This window comes from Protopterus annectens, chromosome 1.part0 (assembly GCF_019279795.1).
Source record: "Protopterus annectens isolate FY-2018-M chromosome 1.part0, PAN1.0, whole genome shotgun sequence".
In the NCBI taxonomy this organism is placed as follows: domain Eukaryota; kingdom Metazoa; phylum Chordata; order Ceratodontiformes; family Protopteridae; genus Protopterus; species Protopterus annectens.
Genome location: NC_056725.1, coordinates 1355203180 through 1355229173, shown reverse-complemented (window position 1 = coordinate 1355229173; position 25994 = coordinate 1355203180). Strand labels below are relative to the sequence as shown.

General features: G+C 42.5%; 1 protein-coding gene across 4 annotated transcripts in view; it reads left to right on the top strand.

The window, feature by feature from the left end:
- Positions 1-25994, top strand: part of FIG4 (FIG4 phosphoinositide 5-phosphatase) — a 3828182-nt gene that overhangs the window by 2063213 nt on the left and 1738975 nt on the right. For all 4 annotated transcript variants that reach the window (XM_044066775.1, XM_044066785.1, XM_044066766.1 and 1 more), the window contains exon 12: positions 2127-2260. In XM_044066775.1, the coding sequence (XP_043922710.1) occupies positions 2127-2260 (134 nt within the window). The remainder of the gene's footprint in view (positions 1-2126; positions 2261-25994) is intronic.

Sequence of the window (25994 nt, the reverse complement as noted above, 5' to 3'; positions counted from 1 at the left end):
ATCTAAATACCTCTCTTGTGTGTAACTTGAATGATTGTCATTTCTGCTATATCTCTCTTAAGTGTGAGCTGGCACCCTGATCATGGCTGAAAAGGGTCCCAAGACCAGTCCACCTATCCTGTCAGCAATGTAAAAATAAATATGCATAATGTGTGCATGTGCAGTGGCGGTAGGACACATTATCTAGTAAATGATAAATCCATAAGTGAGGCAGGTGTAGTTTGAGCTCACTTTGCTTTGCTTATTGCCACCTAACCTTTTGCTACCCATACTTTACCATCATGATGTCTGGCAGTTGTTTTTACAAGGGAACTGTCTCTCCTGTACTCAGTTACTCAATATATTCACTCTCAAGTTGCACTAAGCAGGAATAAATGGACTAATTGTTTTTCATTTAAAATAAATGTTTACTTTTCCCCCAAATTAGTGACCTTATAGTTAATATATTTAGTAAACAGGGTGTGGAGGCAAAACTGCCTCATTGGGGATGCAGTGGGGAGCATCCTCTGCAAAAGTTAGTTTTCTAAAGTCCATAATTTCACTCTGCCCCATTGATCAGTTAAAGCAGTGGTAAACTGTGGTTGGTCAGCTTGTTGCAAGTAGTTAATTACAGACCCACTGAGAGGCTGTTTGTAAGTGCTACCTGTTCAAGACCTTTTTGAAAAAAAATGGCTGCTGTATAGCTTCTACGAATAGCTAAGTTTTAAAAGTGCACAGGTTTTATTTTAGTTAAGTAAATGTTACATTATTAAAGCTTTCATGTAGCTGCTTGGTTAAATGAAGGGTACTTGCGTATTATCGCAACCAGATTTTAGTGATAATACCACTTGCTTCCTGATATTGAAAGCTGACCATTAGTGTTGTAGCAATGTCAGGAAATGTCTTTTCTTTCACAGTGAAGGTTGTTTTAAGAAGGGTTGTCAAGAACAACAGAGAAAGTTATGTGTCGCTGTGGCTGTATGCACTTTACTGCCTGCATGGGTGGAGCTGTCTCATTTGTGCATTAACGGTGCTTACAGCCACAGCGACAGTAACTTTTTCCGGTGTTTTTGAAAACCCTTCTTAAAACCACCTTCACTGTGAAATAAAAATCAATTTAAACATAACCATTCCTGTGCTGCTAATGTAAAATCACCCTTCCCTCTCTAACTTTGCCTGATTACTGAACTGCTTGTCCCCAAAACACCTTTTAGGCGTAACACCGTTGACAGATAATTAGCAGACATGATGGTGAAATCTCCACGCTTGAGTGGTTTGTTGTGCTGTTTACAAAGTCAGATTTCAAGTGTTGTACGTCTCCAATTCCCATTCCAAACAGCTCATTTGCTGTACTTGTTAAATCAGTTACACATTCCCCTTAATGTTTCATTAAGGACGCTGAAAATATCTGAACAGAAAGGTCAGTGTGCCTAACAAAGGTCGTGGTTGATTCAAATAGCTGCCATCTCTGAATGATGAAATGTCGTTAGAGGCCTTGCAACAGTAACAGTTCACATACATAATTTTCAGGTCTTTCTGAAGGTAATCCACAGTTTTTACTGAGCAATAAGGACTTTCAATAACACTGTACAGTGTTACATGGCCTCCTTTGACTTGAAGTATGTTGTTTTCTCAACCACGAAAATCTGGTTGCGATAATACGTAAGTACCAAATGAAGATTCTGTTCTCCATTACTTGCCTGTTAGTGACTTTCTTTCCATCAATTGCACAAAACAGTGGCTAAATGTTTCTGTAATATGCTGTAAGTGTTGCATCCTCAGTGGTGCTAATTATTTGAAGTCCCTTTATGTTGATAGCTTGGCAGGAAGTGACAATACTGCTGCAAGTGACTGAGATGTGCTGTGATCTACATTTGCTGTTTCGGATACCCAAAAGATATTTGCGTCTCCATTTTTATATAGATATATAATAAATATGTATATATAGTTATACATATGCATACATGCATGTATGTATGTGTATATAAGTGCGCGCACACGTGTGTGTATATGTAATCTTTAAATACATTATGCAAATTTGGCATTGAAGCAATTTAACTTGTAAACAGAATATTAGCATTGTATTGTACGCATGTATATGTTCATCTCATAGTAAGTGTATAATTATATTGTGTGCTCTTAACCAGAAACGTGAGAAGAGGAAGCATGAAAGGATCCTAAGTGAAGAGCTATTTGCTGCTGTGACCTACCTCAACCAGTTTTTACCACCAGAGCACCATATTCATTACATTGCATGGGACATGGCTAAATACACAAAAAGGTATGTTCTGTTCAGTTTCTCACATGTTAAATGCCTTTTCAGCTTGTATCGATTAGCTAGTAGGTTCCATATGTTGTTATTAACCTTAGTTCTTTTATATACTCTGAGGCTCAGGGTTATGTTTAAGTGGCCATACTTATACATACCTGTCCTACTCTTGATTGCATTAAGTAAGTGATGCTATGTGTTTTCCTTGTTCTTCTGTAGCTTTGACTTAACTTTGTGATATGCAATGTATAGTTGTGGCTATTGTGACCCTACTCTCTACCTTTTGTATGTTACATGGTTCTTCAAGAATATATAAATGCAAACCTGGTTTTGTAGGAATTATTTGCTTAGAGTTGGTAGTATATTTAGTCATGGGGTGAGAATGGATCACAGGGCTTGTCTTCCTTGCAGAAGCAGGGAGCTTCTGTTGGTTTTGCATTTACAGTGGTTTAGTGTAGAGTTCAGTTGACACAGTGTGACTGCATTTGACAAATTGCTGTGTATACAAACTTGCATATTGGCTCATACAGGAAGTCCCATATTCAGGGACTTTTCCAGCACTTTATACATCTTTTTGAAGTGATTACTAGATGTTCTTCGTGTTTCACTGTTGCAGTCATTACATTTGGGTAATCTGCTGGCAGGTTGCTCTCAGCCTGATTAACAAAGTCTTGGGTCTTGCGTCAGTTGCTGTCCCTTCTTCCATGACGTCAGGTTGTCAGGGGTATAAAACATGCAGCCGATGCCATTACATCAGTCTTTCTTGCCGTGCGGTGCCCGAAGCAGAAGCAGTTTGCAAGTGCCGGTCGGCCGACTCCTGAAATTTTCATTTTCGAGTTTCAGAACCGAAGTCTTCAACTTAAAGCTAAGTACCCTGTTGGAGAAACGTTTTCTTGCTCCTTACCGATGTCAGTAAAAGTTAATAATTGCATTACTTGTGGAAAGCAAATACCTCATAAAGATTTTCATTTGTACTGTATTCCTTGCTGAGGCCCTGACCACGACGTACCTTGCTTTCGGTTTTGTGCTTTATTTAATCAGCGCACTATCCGTCGTCGGTACATTTTTGCCTCTAAATATTTCGGTTCTCGGTTTAATTACCCAGAATTGTCATTGGTTAGCCATCCGACTACGTGGATTCCAAAAAAATGCAAAGATAAAGACAGATACAGGCCACCAAGGTCCAAAATTGCCGACGACGCTTCTCCTAAGCCAGTCACCAGTTCACCGGTACTCAGTGAGGCACTTTTGCAGCCCCTGATACTTGCTACTTCTGATTCGCAGGCCTCTACTGAGACCCATTCGGAGTCCGGTATGCCATGAGATGCTTCACCTATGGAACCCGCAGATGTCTCTACCTTGGATGGGTCCGGAGCCGCTGTGCAGGCACCGGCTTCTGAGGGTGTATTGAGGCCTACAGACTTGCATATTACATCGACACCGACTTCATTACTAAGGCCTAATTCTTGATCCATGTCTAAAAAACTGATGTTCAGGCCCCTATGCCTAAAAAACAAATTATAAAAATGGCTGAAGATCTAATTACTGTAATCAGGGGTAGTCAGCCCCCCCAAGAGGCCTAGGGCTGAGCTTGATTATGAATCTTCTGACCAGGATTCTGTTTCTTCTGACTCTTCTAATGACCTGGATTTGTCCAAACCTACTTATGAGGATTCTGATGCAGAGGATTCCATTCCCTCTGCTTCCCCTCCTGGGGATTTTTCTTTTGGGGAAACTTTACTTTAAGGGAGCATTTCCACTGGGAAAGCCAGGAATTTTCTGATTCAAAAAAGAGGCTTAGGGATTTCCTTCTTCTGCGTCAGCATAGGCCTTTGGCTATACCTCCTGTACTAGACATTGCTGATGATGTGTTCTCGGAATCCAGTTTGGCCCCTGATTCCCTGCCTCCAGCTCCTAGTAAACCTGACAGATGCTACAGGGTTCCTGAGTCCCACAAGTTCCTTTTCAAAAATCCTGTTGCAGATCCAGAAACCATTTCTCAGGGACCCAAGGGCATTAAGGCTTCTACTGCTAAAAATCCTACTCCTTCAGGTAGAGACTCCAGGGCGCTGGATAGATTGGGTAAAAAGGTTTATAAGTCTGCAACCTTGGCAATCAGAGCTTTAAACTGCCAATTTCATATTTTAAAATATCAACAGCATATTATTGGACTGCTTAAACAGAAAATTATGTTGATTCCTGACTGTGTGGAAAATAAAGATTTACAGGATTTAATGCATTCTGCTGAACAAGTTAGAAAACATACTTTGCAATGTGGTTTTGATTCTTTAGAGGCCTCCTGCAGGGCTGCTCTTACTGGGTCTGTGCTTAGAAGGCATGCTTGGCTTAAGGAGCAATCTTTGCCTGATCATGTTAAAGCTAAATTGTTGGATGCTCCTTTAAATCAGGATCGCCTGTTTGCAATAAGGCTGAAGAAGTTCTAAAAAAGATGGAAGATAAAGCTAAATCTATGCAAACTGTTAAAGATTTCTTACAAGTGCAACTTCCAAGATTTAGTAGGCACTGGCCTACTAAGAATTGGTCCTTTCCAGCCCCTTCCAGATCCTCTCAAGCCAAACCCAAACACAGCAAAACCCCCAGGTTTCAGTCCTAGGGGACTCTCAGAACTAAGCAGTGGGGGGCCTCCACTTCCAAATCTGGAAATAACAAGACACCCCCCCTATAGTAAACAGTCTCAATGACTTCCTTTTAAAATTACCAAGCACTTATCTTTTAACTGCCCCTTTGGGAGGAAAGATTGCTCTTCATGCAAAGAACTGGGAACTCATAACCCAGGACAAATGGGTTTTAAATATAGTGCCCCAGGGATACAGATTTCATTTCCACACATTGCCAACATCAAACAGGTGTCCAGACCTGCCCCCAAATAAGTGGGCAGAGGCTCAAAACAAGTACTTTCCCGCTTAAGCATGGGGGCTATTCAACTGGTACCAGAAGAGGAAAAGGGAAAAGGTTTCTATTCCAGGCTTTTTCTGCTACCCAGAAAAGACAAATCATGGCGTCCAATCCTGGACCTGTCTGCTCTAAACACCTTTCTGGAGATTCCAAAATTCAAGATGCTGACTCTTCACCAGTTACTTCCTTCTTCACCAGTTACTTCCTATGCTAGGCAAAGATGCCTGGTTGGCAAGTCTGGATTTAAAAGAAGCATACCTGCACATCCCAATCAGGGAATCTTGCAGAAGATACCTACACTTCAAAGCAGGCAACTTGCATTATCAGTTCTCTGCATTGCCCTTTGGCTTGTCTACTGCACCCAGGGTATTCACAAAGTGCCTAGCTCCGGTTATTGCATTTTGCAGGCAAAGAAATATTCAAATATACCCATACCTGGACGATTGTCTAATTCAGGCAGAAAACCAGGACATACTTCTAAATCATCTGGCGTTTGTAAAAAGGGTTCTATCTTGTCTGGGGTACACCATAAACGAAAAAAAATCACAACTGGTACTCTGTCAACAGATTACATTCCTGGGTGCAAGCTTGAATACAACTGCCCAGATGGCTTTCCTCATGCCAGAGAAGCAAATTCATTTGGTAGCTTACTTCAAACAAGTGGCCACAAAAACCCTGCTATCTGCAAGACAAATACTGCAAGCCTTGGGGTTCATGGCCTCCTGCATTCTTTTAATTCCATGTGCAAGACTGCATATAAGGAAACTACAGTGGTATCTAAAAAGTCTATGGAGTCAACATTGTCACAGCCTGGAAACAATTATTCCTATCATACCATGCCTATGCCTAGAGTTCCTATGGTGGGCAGAAGCCTGCCACCAAAACAAGAGACTACCATTCACACTACCCCCTACCGCCCAAACCCTAACAGATGCATCAGACTATGCATGGGGGGCTCATCTGGCAGGGAAGTGCATTCAGGGCAAATGGAATCCAAATTAAATGCACCTACATATCAATCAAAAAGAAATGTTAGCTGTACAGAATGCTGTGACAGCCTTCAAGGACTACATTCTTCCAGGACAACTCATGGTAAAGACGGACAACACCACGGTTATGTGGTACGTAAACAAACAGGGGGGTACACATTCCTACCCCCTAAGCAGACTAGCCATGGCATTGTGGAACACAGCCTTGAGCTACCAAGTGCATCTGCAAGCTGAATTCCTGCCAGGAAAATTGAATACACTGGCAGACGGACTAAGCAGAAACCTCATGGACCCACACAAGTGGAAACTGGAACCACAGATTTTCAACATGTTGACAAGTGAATGGGGGAGCCCAGACATAGATCTATTTGCCTCCCCCCAGAACTACCAGTTAGACAAGTTTTGCACAAGGACTCCCCACAAACAAGCCTGGAAAGTGACCTTTAGCTGGAAAAACCTATCAGTCTACGCCTTTCCCCCTCTGCCTCTACTCTCCAAAGTTCTACTAAAAGTCAAACAGGACAAACCAAGGATGATTTTGATTGCTCCAGACTGGCCGTGCCAACACTGGTACCCCCTCCTGTGCAGTGTGTCGCAAATATCTCCATGGCACCTGCCTCAGACCCCTTCCCTGCTGTCTCAGCAGGAGAACCAAATTCTGCACCCTCAGCTTCCAACATTGAACCTTGCAGCCTGGCTAATCACTTAAATTCACCCTTATCATCCCTCAGCAAACCTGTGATGGATGTCATCTTGGAGGCGAGGAGACCTAGTACTAGAAAATCTTATGCTGCCAAATGGAAAAGATTCTGTGCCTGGAACCAATATTTAGGGATGAGCACAGCAGTGCCCAATTTACCTCAGATTTTGCAATACTTAACTGAGATGCTTCACAAGGACCTGTCTTTTTCCTCCATTAAAATCCACACCTCAGCTGTTTCGCTCATTATAACACAGAACCACCCCTCTTCTCTCATCCTGTGCTCAAGCAGTATCTCAGAGGGGGCAAAAAACTTGAGACCACCCAGGAGAGCTCCTACCCCTGCCTGGGACCTTAACTTTGTTTTGGAGAAACTCACTCTCTCTTTTTTCGAGCCAGCTGCTACTGCAGACTTAAATTTTTTTCTTGGAAAACAGCCTTCCTTTTAGCAATCACTTCAGCTTGAAGGATATCTGAATTACAGGCCCTTATGGCAGTGGATCATTTTTCATCATCTTTCATGCGGACAGGGTATCTCTCAGGACCAATCCATCCTTCATGCCCAAGGTGGTTTCCAGTGTGGCTCTTAATCAGTCCATTCATTTGCCAACCTTCTTCCCCAATCCACAGAACAAAGGGGAATGGATTCTGCATTCCTTGAATGTGCACAGACAGCTAAGATTCTACTTGGACAGGACTAAATCTCGAAGAAAATCTGAACAATTGCTGGTAGAATTTGCTGCTGGGGCAGAGGGGAAGGCTATTTCAAAACAAACCATTTCTAAATGGATAAGCCATTGCATTCATTTCTGCTATAAGCACCATGGAAAACCTATCCCCCAGGGGATCAGATCTCACTCCACCAGGGCTGCATCTACTTCTGCAGCCTTTCTCAGAGGTGTTCCTACCAGGGATATCCTAGAACTGCTACCTGGAGTTCTGTACATACTTTCAACAAGCACTATCATTTACCAATTTTCTCTAAATCCAGAGCTGGCTTTGCCACTGCTGTCTTTCAGGGCCTTATAGCTGGCCCTAATGCTGTATAAATTCCTCCTCCCAACCATAGCTTTGGGAATCTACCCAAATGTAATGACTGCAACAGTGAAACACGAAGAACATAGTGCAGTTGTGTACACTTAACATAAATGTAGAAGTTCAAGTGTATTCACTGTTGCAGTCCTGGTTACCTTCCCTCCAGCCCCCTAGTTTTTTCTGACTATACCTCTCCTTTCATTTACTGTGCTTAAAAGCCTTTTTGGTGTATTTGCTTTTGGTTGGAGGTATACCATTGTGTTTTGTGTTTATTTGCTCCCCATTGGGGGGGCACCTGACATCTGGGGCAAGAAAAACTGATGTAATGGCATTGGCTGCATGTTTTATACTCCTGACGACATGACGTCATGGAAGAAGGGACAGCAACCAACGCAGGACCCAAGACTGTTAATCAGGCCGACTGAGCAATCTGCCAGTAGATTACCCAAATGTAATGACTGCAACAGTGAATACACTCAAACATCTACATTTGTGGTAAGTGTACACAACTGTACTTTCTTAAGTTAGTGTTTATAGGAGATAAACTGCAGTCGAAATTCTTTTGAGTGGGTAGAGTGAAGGTGTTAATTGTAAAATGGTTCTGAAGTAAGCATCTGCAAGTGTACATACCTTTTTGTGCTTGAGGCAGCAAAGAAGTTCATCACTGCATTTTACACCCTGGCAAGTGTTACTTTGTTAATGGGTTGAGAACTCAACTGGGACTCCGCTTTTCTTTTGAGAATGGAGGCTCCCCCCCAAAAAGGGGGCTTTACCTTAAACTGACTGGTGCTGTAAGCAGAATTTATACTCTAAAAGCTCTAACTAAGAGAGTTGAGACTTGAGCGTGTCTTACTGTGATTAGACAGTTTGGCTGGAATGTGCTGTATAAACAAACAGGGTGGTGTGTACTTACAGCTCTTGTGCAGGAAAGCAGTTTGGATTTCACTGTGGACTATAGACCAGGACATTACTGATAAAACCATTCACATTTTTGGGAATTTGCTGACTGACAAATTTCCTCAGTCCCAGGTGCCGCCTTTTCTTAAAGCTGATGCTATGAGAACCCTTTCTGGTTAAAGCATTCCACAGAACGTGGTTTCCCCTTTTCTGATTTTTTCAGTATGGACCAAGCTTGAGTTGATGATATTCATATTCTCTCCCCATTGCAGAGAAGGTTTCCTGTTTTTTTTTTCTGTTTTTCCTTCCAGTTGTGCATCCTTCAGCAAAATTCAGAAGTGAAAGTCCCAAAACTCATTGTTTTTGCCCAGTGGCAGTGAAGACCAGAAAATATGTGCTTTAAGACTGCTAGATTCCTGACAGTGTGGGAAACAATTATGAGCCAAGAAAGAAACCTTAGGGCTTGGCTGTTCATTTAGGCCCAATACATCCATGCGACCTTCTAATGAGATGTGATTGAAGCCACTAGGATGTCTTTTAACTCTCCTTCCATATTCTCCTTTGTGGAAGAGATTTACTGTAAAACAGAAGGAAATGGTGTTCTGCCTCACCTGACTAGCTTGCTAATAAACCTGAGTTGTTATCTGTTCTTTTGTGACTGTGGTCACAGTTTTCCACAGTCTAGATTTCTGTCTCTGGCATATCGACACATTGGCCTTTGGAAGAGAGAATTCTGGTTTAGCAACAGCTAAAGTTTCTGTAGCTTATCTGCCTTTGATAATCCCTCCTTTCTTTTTGGAATTATGATTTTTAAGCTTGCCCATTCTGTCCTAAAACCAGCTGTTTTTATACCTTTGAAGTTCCTCTCCAGGGAGACATTTTTTTGGGTGCTATTGCTTTTGCTGGCAGGATCTCTAATCTGCTGGATATTATCTTAGAGAGTTCTGTTTGAATTTCACAAGAACTGGGCATTATTTAGGATGATTCACAATTTCCTCACAAAAGTGGTGCCATAACTCTTCTAAAATGGTATTAGTCAATACCCTGATTTCTTTTTGGGTGCAGATGGAGCTTTTCATTCTTTGAACATGCACCACCAACTTAGGATTTACCTGAAGAATAAGCATTGTATTACTCATTTTTGGTTCCCTACAACTGGCCACCCTCTGTCTCCAGTTCCCTCTTTGTCATACCAGATATTTATCTCCTTTTCTCCAGGTAAGGAGAAGCTTACAGCAGCCAAACAAATCCTTTCAAAGTGGATTGCTGTTGTCGTCATATAGCTAATTACTTATCAGAAGATGTTGCTGCTGTCTAAGGCTACTTCAAGTGCAAAGCTGCTTCTACTACTTCAGAAATGTCCTTGTTGTGGACATTTCTTCCATGAAATAGTGGTTGTTACATTGCACCTTCAAGTGTTATTGCTGTGAGGTGTACATCAGTACTCAGTCCTCCTTTTGACAACTTAGTACTTCAGGATGGCCTTCTCAGGGCCATTCTTTCTGGGTTCCTTTTGCTGCAGGTTCACAGGGATGTTTAAAATGTCACTGGAAAATGTTCCAACATTTGTATAGTGAAGAAGGCCGTAGAAGTCATATATAATTGACATGTGCTGATCATGATAATGTTTTACCACTTATTTTATTTGTTTATTTAAATCCACAATGCTTCTTTAATTCAGGAGTCCATAGGTTTATATATAAATACTAGGTTAGCTGCCCATGTAGGCCATTTTAAGCCTAGCCAATTTTTTTTTAAAGATGAGAATCAAATCCCATACCTTGTGTCTGTGCGATAAATACACTAACTATTACTCCAACCCTCTTTACTGATTCTAAAGACTTTTACAAATTGTAACCAAAATAACTGTAAGGTTGAATTGTCAGATCCAAATGTAAGCGTGGCAAAAGATTAAAACATAAAAACTGGGTAAGCACTCCTGAATGCATTTAAAAACACTCATAAAAAATAGAATTAAGGAAGGCAGTGATTACAGAGAACTAGGCAAGATAAGCAATAAAGTCTGCAGTGTATTTCAGGGTGAGTCTTTGGAACAGTCAGCAGTCTCTTATCTGATAACCTGGGAGACCCTGACAGGTAGTAGGGTACCACCAGCATCTCTTTTAAATAAGCAGGGGTCAAGTTATGTAGGACTTGGAACATAAGAACAGTAATTTTGAAAACAGAACTTGCAGCAGCAAGCAGCCAGTACAATCCTGCAACAGACATTAAGTTGCATTACTGAGATGGCTCACCCAGAACCATTAACAAAGACTGATGCACCCACTGCATTCATCTAGATCTTCATTCTTTAGCCTAAGATAAAGGGCATTGTAGTAGTCCAAGCAAGATCTCATTAGTACAGATGTACAGATGACTATACTAAGGTCCAGGTATACTTGGTTCTATGTGCAGTGTCTAGTAACGTCAGTGGCTTGACAAGCAGCACACTTGCCTTTGATGTTGGAATATCAGAAGGCTGTGGGTTCTGTTTCTATCTTAGTTCCTTGCATTCACGGTCCAGTACTAATACTGCAGTTCAATGTGTGGAGAGTACTGGTTCCTGATTTGCAACACTTCAGATGACACGTTAAACTGAAGCCCCCATCAGCCTGAGTTGGTGGAAGCCCAGGTCACTGTAAAACAAAACAGAGCACTTATCGAAAAGAGAGGAGCAGTTTCCCCAGTGCTGTGACCAAAACTCCCCTAGTCAATATGAATACCACTTTAGGTCTCCCTTAGAAGAAGACTCTGGCCTAGTGAGTCTGGCCAGTCAACAGGGCATTAAAAAATGATGGATTCTGAATCTAGGCAGTGTTCATGAGATAAAAATAGGATGTCTTGATGACAGTTGACACTTGATTTGTAAGTGTGAATCTGCCATCAAGAATGACTTCCAGACTTAATGACCTAGATACAAATTCCAGTGTCTTCCCTCCACATATAGTAAAGAAGGGATATTGTTAAGATAAGATGGACAGACATTGGCGTAGAGCAAACAAACATTTCAGTCTTTGCCAGGCTGAGCTTTAATTGTTTTTCTGCAGTCCACTTTGGGATGGAATCCAGAGTCTTTGAGTGTTCTAAAGTGTGATAAAGATTACAGAGTTAAGGAGAGAGAGATGGTGGTGGTGTGTCTTTCAGCTTTTCCCACTTAGGGGTCGCCACAGCGGAACTCCGGTCCACTAATGATTGGCAGTAGATTTTTATGTGCCAAGTTGCCAGCCCTGCTGCACAGCCTTCAATGAAGGTACGCCCATTCACGCATGTCTCCACACAGAAGACGCTCTAGCTGAGAATCGAACAGGACAACGTCTTACTGTGAAGTGACAATGCTACTGCAGCACCACCACTGCAGTCAATTAAGGAGAGAGAGATAAAGCTGAATATTGTCAGCATAAGTTTGATAGCAATTGCTTCTACTTGTTTGAACTTCCTAAATGGCAATGCATTTACTTGGAATGACAGAGCTGCCAAAATTGAGCTTTATGTGCCTTGAATTCCTGCAGGTGACTAGTGGTAGAATCACTCTCTGAGACTGTCTCTTGTGTGTAGCCATAAAGTTAAGAGATAAACCATCTGAGAATGGTGCCAGAGAAGGATCACATTGATACCATGTCCAGCAGTATCAGGAATGACTAAGAGATCAGGGATGATCAAAGTAGGGTATATATGTTGATCTTGCTCCATCAGGGAGTAATTTTCAACTTGTATGAGGCTGTCTCAGTGTTATGCTTAGATCTAAAACCAGGCATGCATGGCTCAAAAAGATCATGAGATGTCAAGTAAGAATATATCTATGCGTATACTATCTCAATAGCCTTACATATAAACAGAAGCCTTGGTTTGCGGCAGTTTTTTTCTGACATGTCTGGATCCTGGGATGGTTTCTTGATTTTTAGAAAAACAAGGTTTCCAAGGCCTCTTTTAATAAAGATGAAATAATCACAGCTAGGAACAGACATTTTTGAAAAGTAACTGGTACAAGTTATCAAACAGAGTCAAGATTTTACTTGGCACATTGAGCCAGGATTCAGCCAGCAGTAATTAAGGTACAATAATGGAACCATATTCCTGACTTTGTAGAGCTTCATATATTGAATATTGGTTCAGTTCATGAACAGGACATTCACATGAGACACTCTGCAACACACTGAGGACTGTTATGGGGAAAAGACTGGCTGCTTTTGACAGCCTTGTTGGCTGGAAAGTGCTGCACACTGACATTGAAAGGATGAAAAAAAAATATGAGCAGAAAGACAGGCTGAGCTGCACAGCTTATCCACCACCTCAAAAGAGTGCAGCAGAAATCTCACTGAATAGAAAATGTTTTCTTATATCATTACCAACACCCCCAAAAGAGAATTTATGCTTGGTTCATCTTTGAGAAGGCCTTCTGTAGTGGGAGTTTACTGCACTCCTACCAGACCAGTGTGTCTGGATGTCCTGAAAACATGGTATTTCATGGACCCCTTTAAAGAGGACAAGGATCAGGTGGTTTCAGAGAAGGTCTTCTGTAGTTGGAGTTTATTATCATTCTACTTGTGTCTAAATTATGATGATCAATCTACATCTGCAGAATAATTTTCTTGTAGGTCAGTCTAGTATGCCATTTTATTTTCATGTACATTTCTGTTTTGGATTGCCTTTGGTCAGTTTATGGGGATGAAACTGGAGAATACAAAATTTCAGCATGATATCTTTGTCTACAGTATGATGTCATGATGTGTGTAGATGAGGGTGCCTCACCCCCAAGCTTGGAAGCTAAAAAAATTCTTGAAGTGTGCCAAGGTCAGGATGAAGCAGGAAGTAAGTCACAGCAGCTATCGGTGCAGAAGGCCTGCTGTCAACTCATCTGTTAATATGAGCACATATCTCATGTGCATGATCATGTCTTAATACTGTCAAACATCACTTGTTTTATCTTTCCTCTGGTCATTTACATGGAATTAAAAGTCTGCTTTTTAAGACAAAGATTATGACTGGCACCATACATAGATGGTTAATTGAAGATCTAATGTTGTTAATCTTCTTTCCATTCATCACTGATGGGTTCAATTCCAAGCCCTCGGAACTGAGTCAGCCTTTTTACCAAGTTCGCACCAGCCAAAAACTATCGAGCTAAGCTTCTACCCAGAATGCCCTTCTCTCCCTGTTACCTCAGATCTCGTTTTCCCCAAAGCCACCTTTCAGCCGAGCTCTCAGCTAAGTGGAACTTTATTTGATATTTTGTATGGAAAACTTTAGATATTTTCTATTTTAGTGAGTTATTAGTATCTCTAGTGTTTTTTCTTCTGTCAGACCTTGATTTTTCTTATCTGCTCTACCTGTTGTTACCGTTGGTAAACTTTCAAGTACCATTGTTGGTACGGCCTTCTCTCCTTACCCTTGTGGTATTCCTTAGCTGATATTTCTCCTTTCTTTCCTAGCCTGTTACTGTTTTTTCAGTAAGGTGTTTCTGTTTTACTTATACATATCGCTGTAGTGATACAACTGTGTGGGTTTTTTTTTTAACTGTGCTTTACGTTTTAGTACTGACTGGTTAAACTGTTTGCCTATGATGTCTCTCAGTCAAGATGTCGGATAAGAAAGGTACTTCAGGGTTTAAGCATTGTGATTCATGTAATGGCAAGTTACTAATACTGATTCTCACGATGATTGTGTATACTGTTTGAGGGTGCCCCACCTTTCGATGCAACCTCCTTGTGACATTTGTCAGAGTTTCAGTCAACACACTCTTAATGAGCACAAAAATAAACTGATACTGAAAGGGTTACTTAAGTCTCCCTTTTCAGAGGCCATTTCTGCGATGGAGATCTCAACCCCTCCTACTAAAGGCAAAAAGAGGTCCCACTTGGCTCCCTTCTCACCATCGGGTGATCATGGTGAGCCTGTGAAATCAAAAGTCCCCAAGTTGTCCTCAGAGCATAAATCTGCCTCTACGGCTCTGTCTTGTTGGCTCCGAGTGTCTCATAACCTACGATACCGATGCCAGCTTCGACACCTATCCTGCCTCCGGCACCGATGATAGACCTCACTACTGCTACTATGACTTCGGCACCTGTGGCCACAATGCCTCAGGACATGTCTTCGATACCATTGTCAGTTAAGATTTTGGAACCTACCATTTCTGCACCAAGTGCCACTTCGGCACCAAGCATTTTTATGACCAAGTTGGACTTGACCCCATTATTACCGGTCTCGAAACTTGAGAGTTTGGTGCCGGCAGACCTTGCACCACAGACCTGATACTCCTCTTCTGTAGATCCATTCCTGGGCCAGATATATAGCCTGTTCATTGACTGACCTGACTCTCTGTCTGGAGTATCCACTAGATCCATCAGGGGCCTGTCAGAACATGATGTGGAGCATCTTGACCAGCTGTTGGCAGCCAGGGGGATACCCACACTTTCTAAGACCCATCTGCCTGCAGGACTTGGGTTGGTTTCTCCATGGACTCCTTTTTACACTCCTCCTTTGACCATTTCGGTTCCAAAGCCTTCTGCTCCGACATCCTTCTCGGAACCCATCACCTCGGCTCCTATAGTGGACCTCACTCAGGCTCAAGGTTTGCCCCTTTGATCTTTGGTTCCTGTGGAACCATTCCTTCCTCAATCTGGGGATTGGGGGGTGGGCGACTTGGCTCAGGGCACAAGCCGTTTTTGTCTTTGTTTCCATCCCGGGTGCCGGTAACCACATCCGCACTGATCCTGCTTGAGGCTCCATCTGTGGGGACGGGTTCATTGGAGTGGGGTGTGACCCATCCTGAGGTTGTCTTTCTCAGTTCTGGGCTCCCATCCCTCTTCAGGCGGACCTGCTTTCTGCACGATGGGGAGGGCTCTCGCTTCTGAAATCCCTCCTTTGACATCAGAACCCCAGTTTTCGCTCCCTGAGCTACAGCTGGCACAGACCACCCCCTGGGCACCGGACAGAGAAGCCGCAGGTCACCCCTGTTCAGGGTATCCGCTCTTCTGAGTCCTCCTCAGAGACCCCCACTTAGGAGCCTCCTCATAAGAGGAAGTGCAAGAGAAAGCACATGGACTCACCTGAGGAGTCTTTTATGGAAGACACAGATTACGATGATGGTGATGGGTCCCCATGGTCACCTCCTGATGATGTCTCCTTTGGAGACATCCTGGAAATACTAAAACAGAGAGGTGACTGGAAGCCCTCCAACCCTTCGTCTGAGGAGTCCATGTTCCTGCAGGCTTTCCATGCCTCACCTTCTATTGCTTGGGTGACGCTGCCTGCCGATGAGCTCGTCCAGCTCGTCGTGCAGCACGCTTGGAAGAACCCTGATTCCACTGAGTTGATCCTTTGGAGACCTGACAAAATTCTTTCCCCTCCCAAGGAAGAACCCGCATTGGTCCAGAGGGTTACTAGTTGACGCTATGGTGGTGGCAGCGACCAGGAAAAAGGACTTGGCTGAAGAAAGTCCCGCAGTCCACCCGCCCAGCAGGGAGTCCCGGGTGGCGGAAAGACTTGGGAAGCGAGTTTTTGCATCAGGGACCTTTGCTATATGGTCACTGAACTATTTGACACATTTTATGAGGCTCCAGAAGGATTTGATCTCCGAACTCTCTGGCACACTTGCAGGACAGCTGTCTGACGAGGTCAAGGACAAAGTGGCCTCGCAGCTCACAACCCTGGAAAAATTCTCCAACTCATCCATGAGGTTGCTTTCACATGAGACCAAAGGGGCGGCTAGAGCAGCAGGTTCAGGCATTGTCATGAGGCATCATGCCTGGATGTGCATTTGTGACCTTATGGACCCCTTCAAGTCTTCCTTTTTTAATGTTCCCATCGAAGTATTGTCCTTTTTTGGCTCCAAAGTGAAGGACACGCTAGCCAGGCGTGAGCAAGATGGCAAGACCCTGTCTGCCATAGGCCTACGATTTTCCAACCTTCAACGTACCTTCTCCAGGAATCAGAGGAGTGGGAAAATGTGGCACAAAAAATCTTATGGTCCTTTCCTTGCCACACGTGGTGGATGATACCCCCAGGGGTAGAGGGGGTAACAGTTCCAGAAGGCGTCCCTACAGAGGCAGATAGGGTCCTTGTAACCAAGGCTCCAGGGACTCCTTCTCTGGACAGCCTTACCAGTGCTCCTGAGGAGCAGCCTGATTGCTTACCTCTGGAAGCAGTCGGGGATCATTTTTCTCTGCACCAAGTTTCCTGGCAATCTATTACCACTGATCGTTGGGGGCAGAGTATAATCACCAGAGGTTACACCATTTCCCTTTCTTGTCAACCAAATCTTCCAAAAAAGCTTCCCGACGTTCCACCCAGTCAAAGGGAATAAGCAGATTCAGCGATAATAAAGCTGTCTCAAAAAGAGTCATCCAACCAGTCCCACCAGACCAACATGGATCTGGATTCTACTCAAGATTCTTTTTAGTGCCAAAAAAGACAGGGGACTGGAGACCCATTTTGGATCTTTGCAGCTTAAACAAGTCTGTTGACCAAACCAAATTCCGAATGGTCACGGTTCAGTCCATTCTCCCTTTTTTAAGGGAGGGCAATTGGATGTGCTCGATAGATCTCCAGGATGCATATTACCACATCAAAATGGACAAACGCTCCAGGAGTCTGCTTTGCTTCTAGCTAGGGGCCAATCATTATCAATTTCGTGCCCTACTGTTCAGTCTCTCTGCAACCCCCAGAGTGTTCACGAAGTGCGTGGCAGTTGTCACAGCTCACTTGAGACTACAAGGATTCCGGGTGTTTTCATATTTGGACGACTGGCTCCTCACCGCCCCTCACTGAGCGTCTTCTGGTAACAGCACTGCATTATACACTCTGGCAAAAATTTTGGGAATAACAATCTATTGGGAGAAATCAAACCTTACTCCTACACAACAAATAGAATTAACTGGAGCAATGTACAATACCCGGTCTTGTCTAGTGTAACTCCAAAATCACAGACTCCAGCGATTGAGGCTACAGCTCCAAGTGATACTCTGTCAAACAAAAGTTTCAGCAAGAGAAGTTCTTCAGGCCCTAGGGTCCATGGCAGCTTCAATTCCAATGGTGTCCATAGCGAAGTTACACATGTGAATCCTACAGTGGTGTCTTCTTTGTCAGTGGCTCCTGAACTATCACTCCCTCAGTTACGAGATTCAAATAACCAACTCCTGCAAGCAGGCCCTCCTTTAGTGGATGAGGCCAGACGCAGAACTTTGGAGTCGCACATTTCAATCCCATCAGCCCAGGGCCATTGTGGCCATGGATGCTTCCCTGATCAGGTGGAGGGGCCATTTCCAGAGAAAGACAGTCCAAGGCACATGGTCCCCCTCAGAGGCCCACCTGCATATCAACTTTTTGGAACTGAAAGTGGTGCTGTTAGCATTGCAGGTTTTTCATTCGGTTCTCCCTTCTTGGAACAATTGCAAATCAGTCAGACAACATGTCAGTGGTCTGGTATATCAACACGCAAGGAAGGAACCAAGTCCTACCCCCTGTGTCAAGAGGCCATGAGAATTTGGCAGTGGGCTCTAGCTTCCAACCGCATTCTGATAGCAACGCATATCCGGGAGGGAGCTCCAGCGTAATTGCGGACAAACTGATCATATTAAATCTTCTGCCTCATGAGTGGTCCTTTAGTACTGAGGTGGAGACAGAAATCTTCAGCCACTGGAGCCAGCTTTGCTGTGATCTTTTCACCTCTCCATCGAACAAGTGCAGCAGCTATTTCACCCCATTTCCTCTGGAGGTGGAGTCCCCGAGGGACGCTCTAATCCATGATTGGCCCACGGGACTTCTTTACGCTTATCCTCCTATTTCCCTGATTCCACAATTTCAAAAGAAAGGTCTTTGGTTGAGTTGCAAGGTGATCCTCATAGCTCCATTCTGGCCTCGACAGGTTTGGTTCCCCTTCCTTCAGCCTCAACTAGTATACCCACCATGGATTCTGGACCCTCTTCCAGATCTGATTACTCACCCCCAAGGGTTGAGCCAACCGAATCTGTCCAGTCTCAAGCTGACAGCTTGGCTTCTCCACTTTCGTTAGTTGCCAGGCAAGCTAATCTCACCTCACCTGTTCGAGACATCATTCTGACCTCTCATAAAAGGAAAAGGTTGTCCATCTGGTCTAAGAATGACATGCTATACCTGTATTTGGCTCCAATGACTGCAATACTTGGCTAAGTGTTTTGATAATGGAGCCTCTGTCTCTACCGTACGAGTACACCTGGTGGCAATTTCTAATTTCCACAATGGTATAGATGGCATCCCTCATCTCTTTACGTCTGTGCAAACCCATTCTCAAAGGAACCTCTCATATCAGGCCTCCTGTCAGACAGCCTGTGGAACCATGGAACCTCACTTTAGTCCTTCAGTTTTTGACTCAAAAACCCTTTGAACCCACAGTGAAGTGTGAACTAAAGTTCCTGTCCTGGAAATCCTTGTTCTTAGTAGCCATCACGTCAGCCAGACGGGTCTCGGAGCTGCAGGCATTGTGCATCAAGGGGCCCTACCTGGTCTTCCGTAAAGACAGAGTATCACTCCGGACAAATCCATCCTTCCTTCCCAAAGTTGTTTCTGAATTTTCCATTAACCAGACCATTGACCTACCAGTGTTCTTTCCAAATTTTTCCAATAAAGGAGAGTACTGCCTACACTCCTTGGATGTACATAGGCAACTGAAATTTTACCTGGACAGGACCATACCTATCCTTAAGTCTGAACAGTTTTTCATCTCTTTTTCTGGGCCTAGAATGGGAAATACTGTTTCCTAGGCTACATTATCAAAATGGCTAAGAGACTGCATACATTTCATCTATTCCCTCATAAAAGAACCTATGCCAAAAGTTAAAGCTCACTCCACTAGATCTATGGCAACATCTGTAGCTTTCCATTCCAGGGCTTCCATGGATGACATTTGCGCAGGAGCCACTTGGGCTAAGCCTCATACCTTTATCAGTCATTACAAATTGGACTTGGTCTCCAGAGGGAGAGCTGCCTTCAGCTCAATGGCACTCAGGAATGTTCTTTCATAAGGGCCACCCATGGACCTTAAGGTAGCTTGGGATTCTGTCCCATCAGTGATGAATGGAAAGAAGATTAACAACATCAGATAAAGAAGTTATAGCTTACCATAACATTCCATCTGTGTTGTTCATCTTCTTTTATTCATCACCTTCCACCCTCCTTCTCCCTCCAAAGGCTCCTGTGAGAATGCTTTGGGTCCAAGTGGTGTCCTAGAGTATTTGCACAGAAGTGGTCTCTGCTTTACTTCTCTATCTCTTGCAAACTCGATCTGAGGTAACAGGGAGAAGGGAATTCTGGGCAGAAGCTTAGCTCGAGAGTTTTTGGTTGGGGCGAGCTTGGTAAAAAGGCTGACTCAGTTCCGAGTACTTGGAACTGATCCCATCAGTGATGAATGAAAGAGGATGAACAACACATATAGAATGTTATGGTAAGACATAACTTATTTTTTTATGCAGATATCCGTCCATATCACTGTTGCAGTATTCTTTACTAAAGGGAATCCTTGCAAGAGTAGCCCAACATCTGGCCAGTATACCAAAACCTTAGGATTTTAAATTCCTCATACATCATGCGTATGTTCCCCGATCAAAGTGTAGGGCATAAAGGTGACGTATGGACATACGTACCTCCGAAAAACTTTGCACCAGTCTGAATGCCATCATTGATCTTCAGTCTAAATGCTGCTTCTTCTGTGTTGGTCACTGAGCCATGTTTCAGATAAGTTTCCATTTTTTTTCTTTAGTTTTGGGAGTTTACTTGGCATCCAACTAGGGAAAATGCCAGTGCTGGAGGCAGATTCCCCATAATGATCATCACAAGCAGTTGAGTTTGGGTGCTTCTCACGACTAGATGAAGTGTTCCATCTGCCAAGCATTTGTCCCTAAGACCCTACATAGTCATTTCTCGTCCTCCTTGTCCATTTATCTGGAAAACCAACATCCTAAGTTGTTGGTGCAGGGTGCTGTGGTGGAATCTTCCTGTCACAAAGGTCAGCTGCCTGCCAAAAACAGGCCTGAAGAGTCATGTCTGACTCCGCTACTGTACTGCCTCCCCCAAACATCTCTGGAGGCTTTATCATATTCGTCTGACACGACCATATCGGAGGCTGGTATGGATATGACTTCTTGCACATCTTTGGAGGCTCTGCAGATGTCCACTGAGGATATTGAGTGGAAACCTCAGCTGGTTATTTGAAAGGGACTGAGGGGGATTCCATAGATAGTTATTTGGGAGGAGATCCCTAGTACGTTAATTAAGTGTAGGCAAGGGTCTGAACCTCCTCAGGTGTTTAGGGCAGATGTCTCTCAAAAGGAAAAAACAAAAAACCAAGCATGTTTCCACTGCTCCTAAAGATCTGTAGTGTGAATGGCAGGATTTTATCCAGGGATTATTTACTGCACTGATGGCTTTGAAGCCTCGGCAAAGAGTTTCTGTACCTGCTCCTTCCTTGTTCCTCAACCTCACTCAGAAATCCCAGAGAGCAGGGCCCTCTGAAGAGGAATTAGATTCTGGGAAAGAGTCTTTGGCATATTCCCCTCAGATCCTGCCTCCCTTGAATTGTGGCTGCGAGGAGAGAGAGTCTATTAGCCCAGACGCTCCCTTTGAAGAACTCTATTTTGGAGATACACTTTCTAACATGATGGAATTTTTTTAAATGGGATGCTTCTCAGGTTTCTGACATTCAAAAGAGGTAATGTGAGCTCTTCCTGATGGAGTCCCCTCAGCCCTCCACAATCCCTCCGGTCTTGGCAGTCTTTTAGATACCTTTTCAGCAGCTTCTCTGGCCGCAGATTCTCACCTTCCAGTCCCTAAGAAACATGACAGATTTTGCAAGGTGCCTGATGAGTGTAAGTTTCTCTGCAAATGTCCTTCTGTAGTGTCATTCTCTTCTGACAAACTGCCTTTGCATTCTACAACACTACTTCCTTCTGACAAAGTCAGTAGAGCTGTGGAATGGCTGAGCAAGAAGGTATATACTGCTGGCTCCTTGGCCTTTCAAGCTATTAATTACCACACCCATATGAGCAGGTATGTCTTAGTCCTTGTTTCTCAGGATTTCCTGGCTATCTAAGATGTTCCTGATTCTAAAGGGAAGACCTCAGCCCTCTCTTTACTAGGATCTACTTCTCATATAGCCTGCCACTCTATTAAATGTAGTTATGATGCAGCCTCCTCTAAAGCTGCTGCTTTTGGTTCTGTTTTGAGACATTACTCTTAGCTTTGTCTCCAGACTTTGCCCGATGATATTAAGGCTAAACCGTTGGATGTTCCAGTTTTTTTTTTCAAACTCCTTTTTTGAATTATCACTTGTGATATAGGCAAATCTGCATTTATATAAATGTAATCAAGCTGTATTAACATATTAAACATTATACTTCACATATATTGCTATATATCATATAACCTGAGCACTGCGGTGGTGGTGCTGCGGTAGCATTGTCGCCTCACAGTAAGATGTTGTCCTGTTCGATTCTCAGCTAGAGCGTCTTCTGTGTGGAGACATGTGCGAATGGGCGTACCTTCGTTGAAGGTTGTGCGTCAGGGCCGGCAACTCGGCACGTAAAAATCTACTCCAATCATTAGTGGACCGGAGTTCCGCTGTGGCGACCCCTAACCGAGAAAAGCCGAAAGACACAGCAACATCATATAACCTGAGCAATAATACATAAATTATTAAATTCCTGCTTTTTTTAAACAAGAAACATCTTCTTTAAACCATCACTTACTACATAGGCAATCATACATTTATATAAATGAAAGCAAACCACACCAACACAGTCCTAGTTGCAAAACTTTTACATCACAAGCCATACTGACACACTCCCAGTTGCAAACATTATACATCACTTGTAATCTACCCAATCTTTCTCACTCACACATTACATACCTCATTTATGTCCTGCTGCCTTTTAGACTTCATTCCTCCCTTGTATTTATTGTTCCCACAGTTCCCATTTTTCCTTTGTAGTTTGCTCCTGCCCTTTTCTAAAGATCTCAATTCCAGTTCTTTTATCTCTGTTATTATATTCACTACATCCAGTATAGTTGGTTTAGATTTTGATTTCCATTTTCTATTAATAGCTTTTTTGGCAGCCACCATTACTAGACACAACAAGGCCTTACCATGTCTAGGCAATTCTGATTCTGTATCATAGCTCAGAAAAATCATCTCCTTCATCAGACCAGTCTGCCCACCCAACATGTCCGACAATGCATCTCACAGGGAATCCTTAAAGTCTGTCAGTTGTCTGCCCTCCCAGAAAATATGTTCCCACTTCCCTCTTTTTTCCCTTCACACCTCCAGCATTTACTGTCTACCTTAGGAAAAATTCTCTGGAGCCTACTTGGGGTATAAAAATATCTATGTAAACACTTCCAGGCAATAATCCTTAATCTTTTACATTTTGTTGCATATTTGGGAGAATTACATATATCCTCCCATTATTTCTTTGTGAATTGCTTATCCAGTCTCTCTTCCCAATCCTTTCTAACCTCCTCTGATTGATTCTTATACTTATCATGCAATATTTTATATGCTGTACAAATTATTCCTTTTTTAATGGCAGCTTCTGTTCTAGATTCTATTAAAAACTCTACCAGTGCTAGTCTTTCATTTAGGACCCCCCCCCAATTTCCTTCTCTTTGCCTATACTCTGTTATCAATCCCTGATAGGGAAGGCAGTCTCTAACGTGCAGTCTAAATAAATTCTTGGCAACTTCCCATTTTATCATCTTTTCCCGTCTAGTTATTTGCTCCCAGTACCTTGGTTCCTTTGCCAGTTTTCTCCAATAAATTCTGGCCTCCTTCTTGCCTATTGTCTGTATCCCTAATTGCAGTAATCCCTATCGGCAGAATCTCCTTTCTCCATTCCCATGTTGGTTTAGTTCTTAGAATACTTTCTGCTACTTTATGGATATAATATTCTGCATGATTATTGTTAGTCTCCAAAAAGGCCTGCATCCAAAATCCCAGTCTTTCCTTGTTTCTTGAGCTTCCCCCGTGTTTCATCATCATCCATTTCCACTTTGAATTATAGTTTTCTGCTAGTGCTATGTATAGGAGTTAACTGTATAGCTCTGAAATACCCCTTCATATTGGGTAATCCCACTCCACTCTGTTGTTCTGGAAGAATCAGCTTATCCCACGTGACTCTTGCAGTCTTCCCCTCCCAGATAAAGTCCTTCAGCTCTTTATTAATTGCTACCCACAACTTCTCCTGTGGTTGACAAAAATATGCCTAACATATGTATAAGACTAAAGGGACTAAAAACATTTTAACTGCTTGTATCTTACTATCCATATCCGTATAACAAAGCGTCCATTGTCTCAATTTTTGTATTATCTTGTATTTAGTCTCTTCCTGTGTATCCTTAGCTGCCACAATAGAATCATTTTTAATCCATACTCCTAAGTATTTCATTTTATTATGTTCCCATAAATATAGGTATTCCTGAACCAGTTCATGTGTGGGTATGTAATTTCCTGCTATTGCCTTTGTTTTAGCTTCATTAACTTTGTATCCCAGAAAGATCTGAAACGGTTTCAAAATGTTCCACAACACTATAATGTCTTTTTCTGGTTTTGTCAGGTAGAAAATAATATAATCTTCAAATAAATCCAGCTTTTCTTGACTACCATACCAATTATATCCTTGAATTTCTGAGTCCCTTATTTTCTTTGCCAGTGGTTGTAAATGTAATATACATAATAAAGGGGAAAAGGACACTCCTGCCTGGTTCTCTGCTCAAGCAGAAATTATCAGAGAGGATCCCACTTACTTTAATTTTTGCCTCAGATCCCTCATAAATTCTCCTAATCAACCTTATAATTTTTTTCAGGAAATACAAATGCCTCTGTTGCCCTGCTCATAAAGTCCCAACTTACTGTGTGAAATGCTTTCTCTATATCAAGACGCACCAACAACAGTGGTATTTTCATAAATTCTGCTTCCCTCTGGATCATTAATGTTCTCTTAATGTTGTCAAATGTTTGCCTCCCCTTCACAAAACCACATTGATTCATATCTATCAGTTTTGGCATTACTTTTGCCATTCTTTTAGCCATTATAGACACGAACAGTTTATAATCATGGTTTAGTATTGAAATGAGTCTGTGTAAAGCTGGATCTGATGGATCCTTACCCTCTTTAGTTATTACAGCTACCACTGCTTTCTTTCAGGACAGTGGTACTCCTCCTCCTCTTAAGATATTGTTAAACAAAACCTTCCAAATCTTTTATCAGTTTTTTTCCTTGTAGCTTCCAAGCTTTCACAGGAATACCATCTATTCATGGGGACTTTCCTGTAGATTGGTTATACATCACAATTTTTATCTCATCTCCTCCTATCCTGTTTGTAATTGAGCCTCATCTACCTGTAACCTTGGCATATTTAATTCTTCCATAAACATTTTCATTTGTATTTTTTCTCGAGATTCATATTTCTCTGCATTATAGAGACTCTCATATGATTTCAGAAATATTTCTAATACCTCTACAGGATCTCGTTACCTTATTTGTTATAGGCTCCCTACGTTTGGTGAAAGCCCTTTCTACTTTCTGTTGCCTGAGTCGTTTGTGCTTTACGTTTTTGTGCTTGTGGTGTAGTGTTATCTTCAAAAATAGTTGCTTAACAGCAATCTTTCTAAGTTTGTGCATATTATAGAGGTAATCCCTTTCTTTAATTTCCACCCTATTTTTAAACTCCACCTTAATTTTATCCCACTCCCTAGCTATATTTTCAGAAGAAATTTTTATCCTGTCTAACAGCTCCTGAATTAACTCAACTACCCATTCCTTAAAATTTTCTGTTTTCAACAGATAGGTGGGAAAGTGCCACTGTCTCATTTTTATTTCATTACCCTGTGTTTTTATTTTAGCTACTATTGGTGAATGATCTGAAGTAGTTGTTGGGTGGTGGGTATCAAGACCTTCAATTAAATGCACATATTCCTGTGAAATGTAAATTCTGTCTAGCCTAGCCCAGTTTTTATATCTGGGGAAGTGATATGTAAATTCACTCCTGTTACTGAATTCACATCTTCCATATCAAATAGTTTCATAATTTTCTTCAAACACCTACCCATTCTTTGTTATATTTTCCCTTCTGGGCCACCCAGACACATCTTTACTGCTGAAAATCAAGTACCAGTCCACAGCTATAAATAATATTCCTTGCTGAAAAGTGATTATTTCTCACAGAATTTTCTTGAGCTCCATTA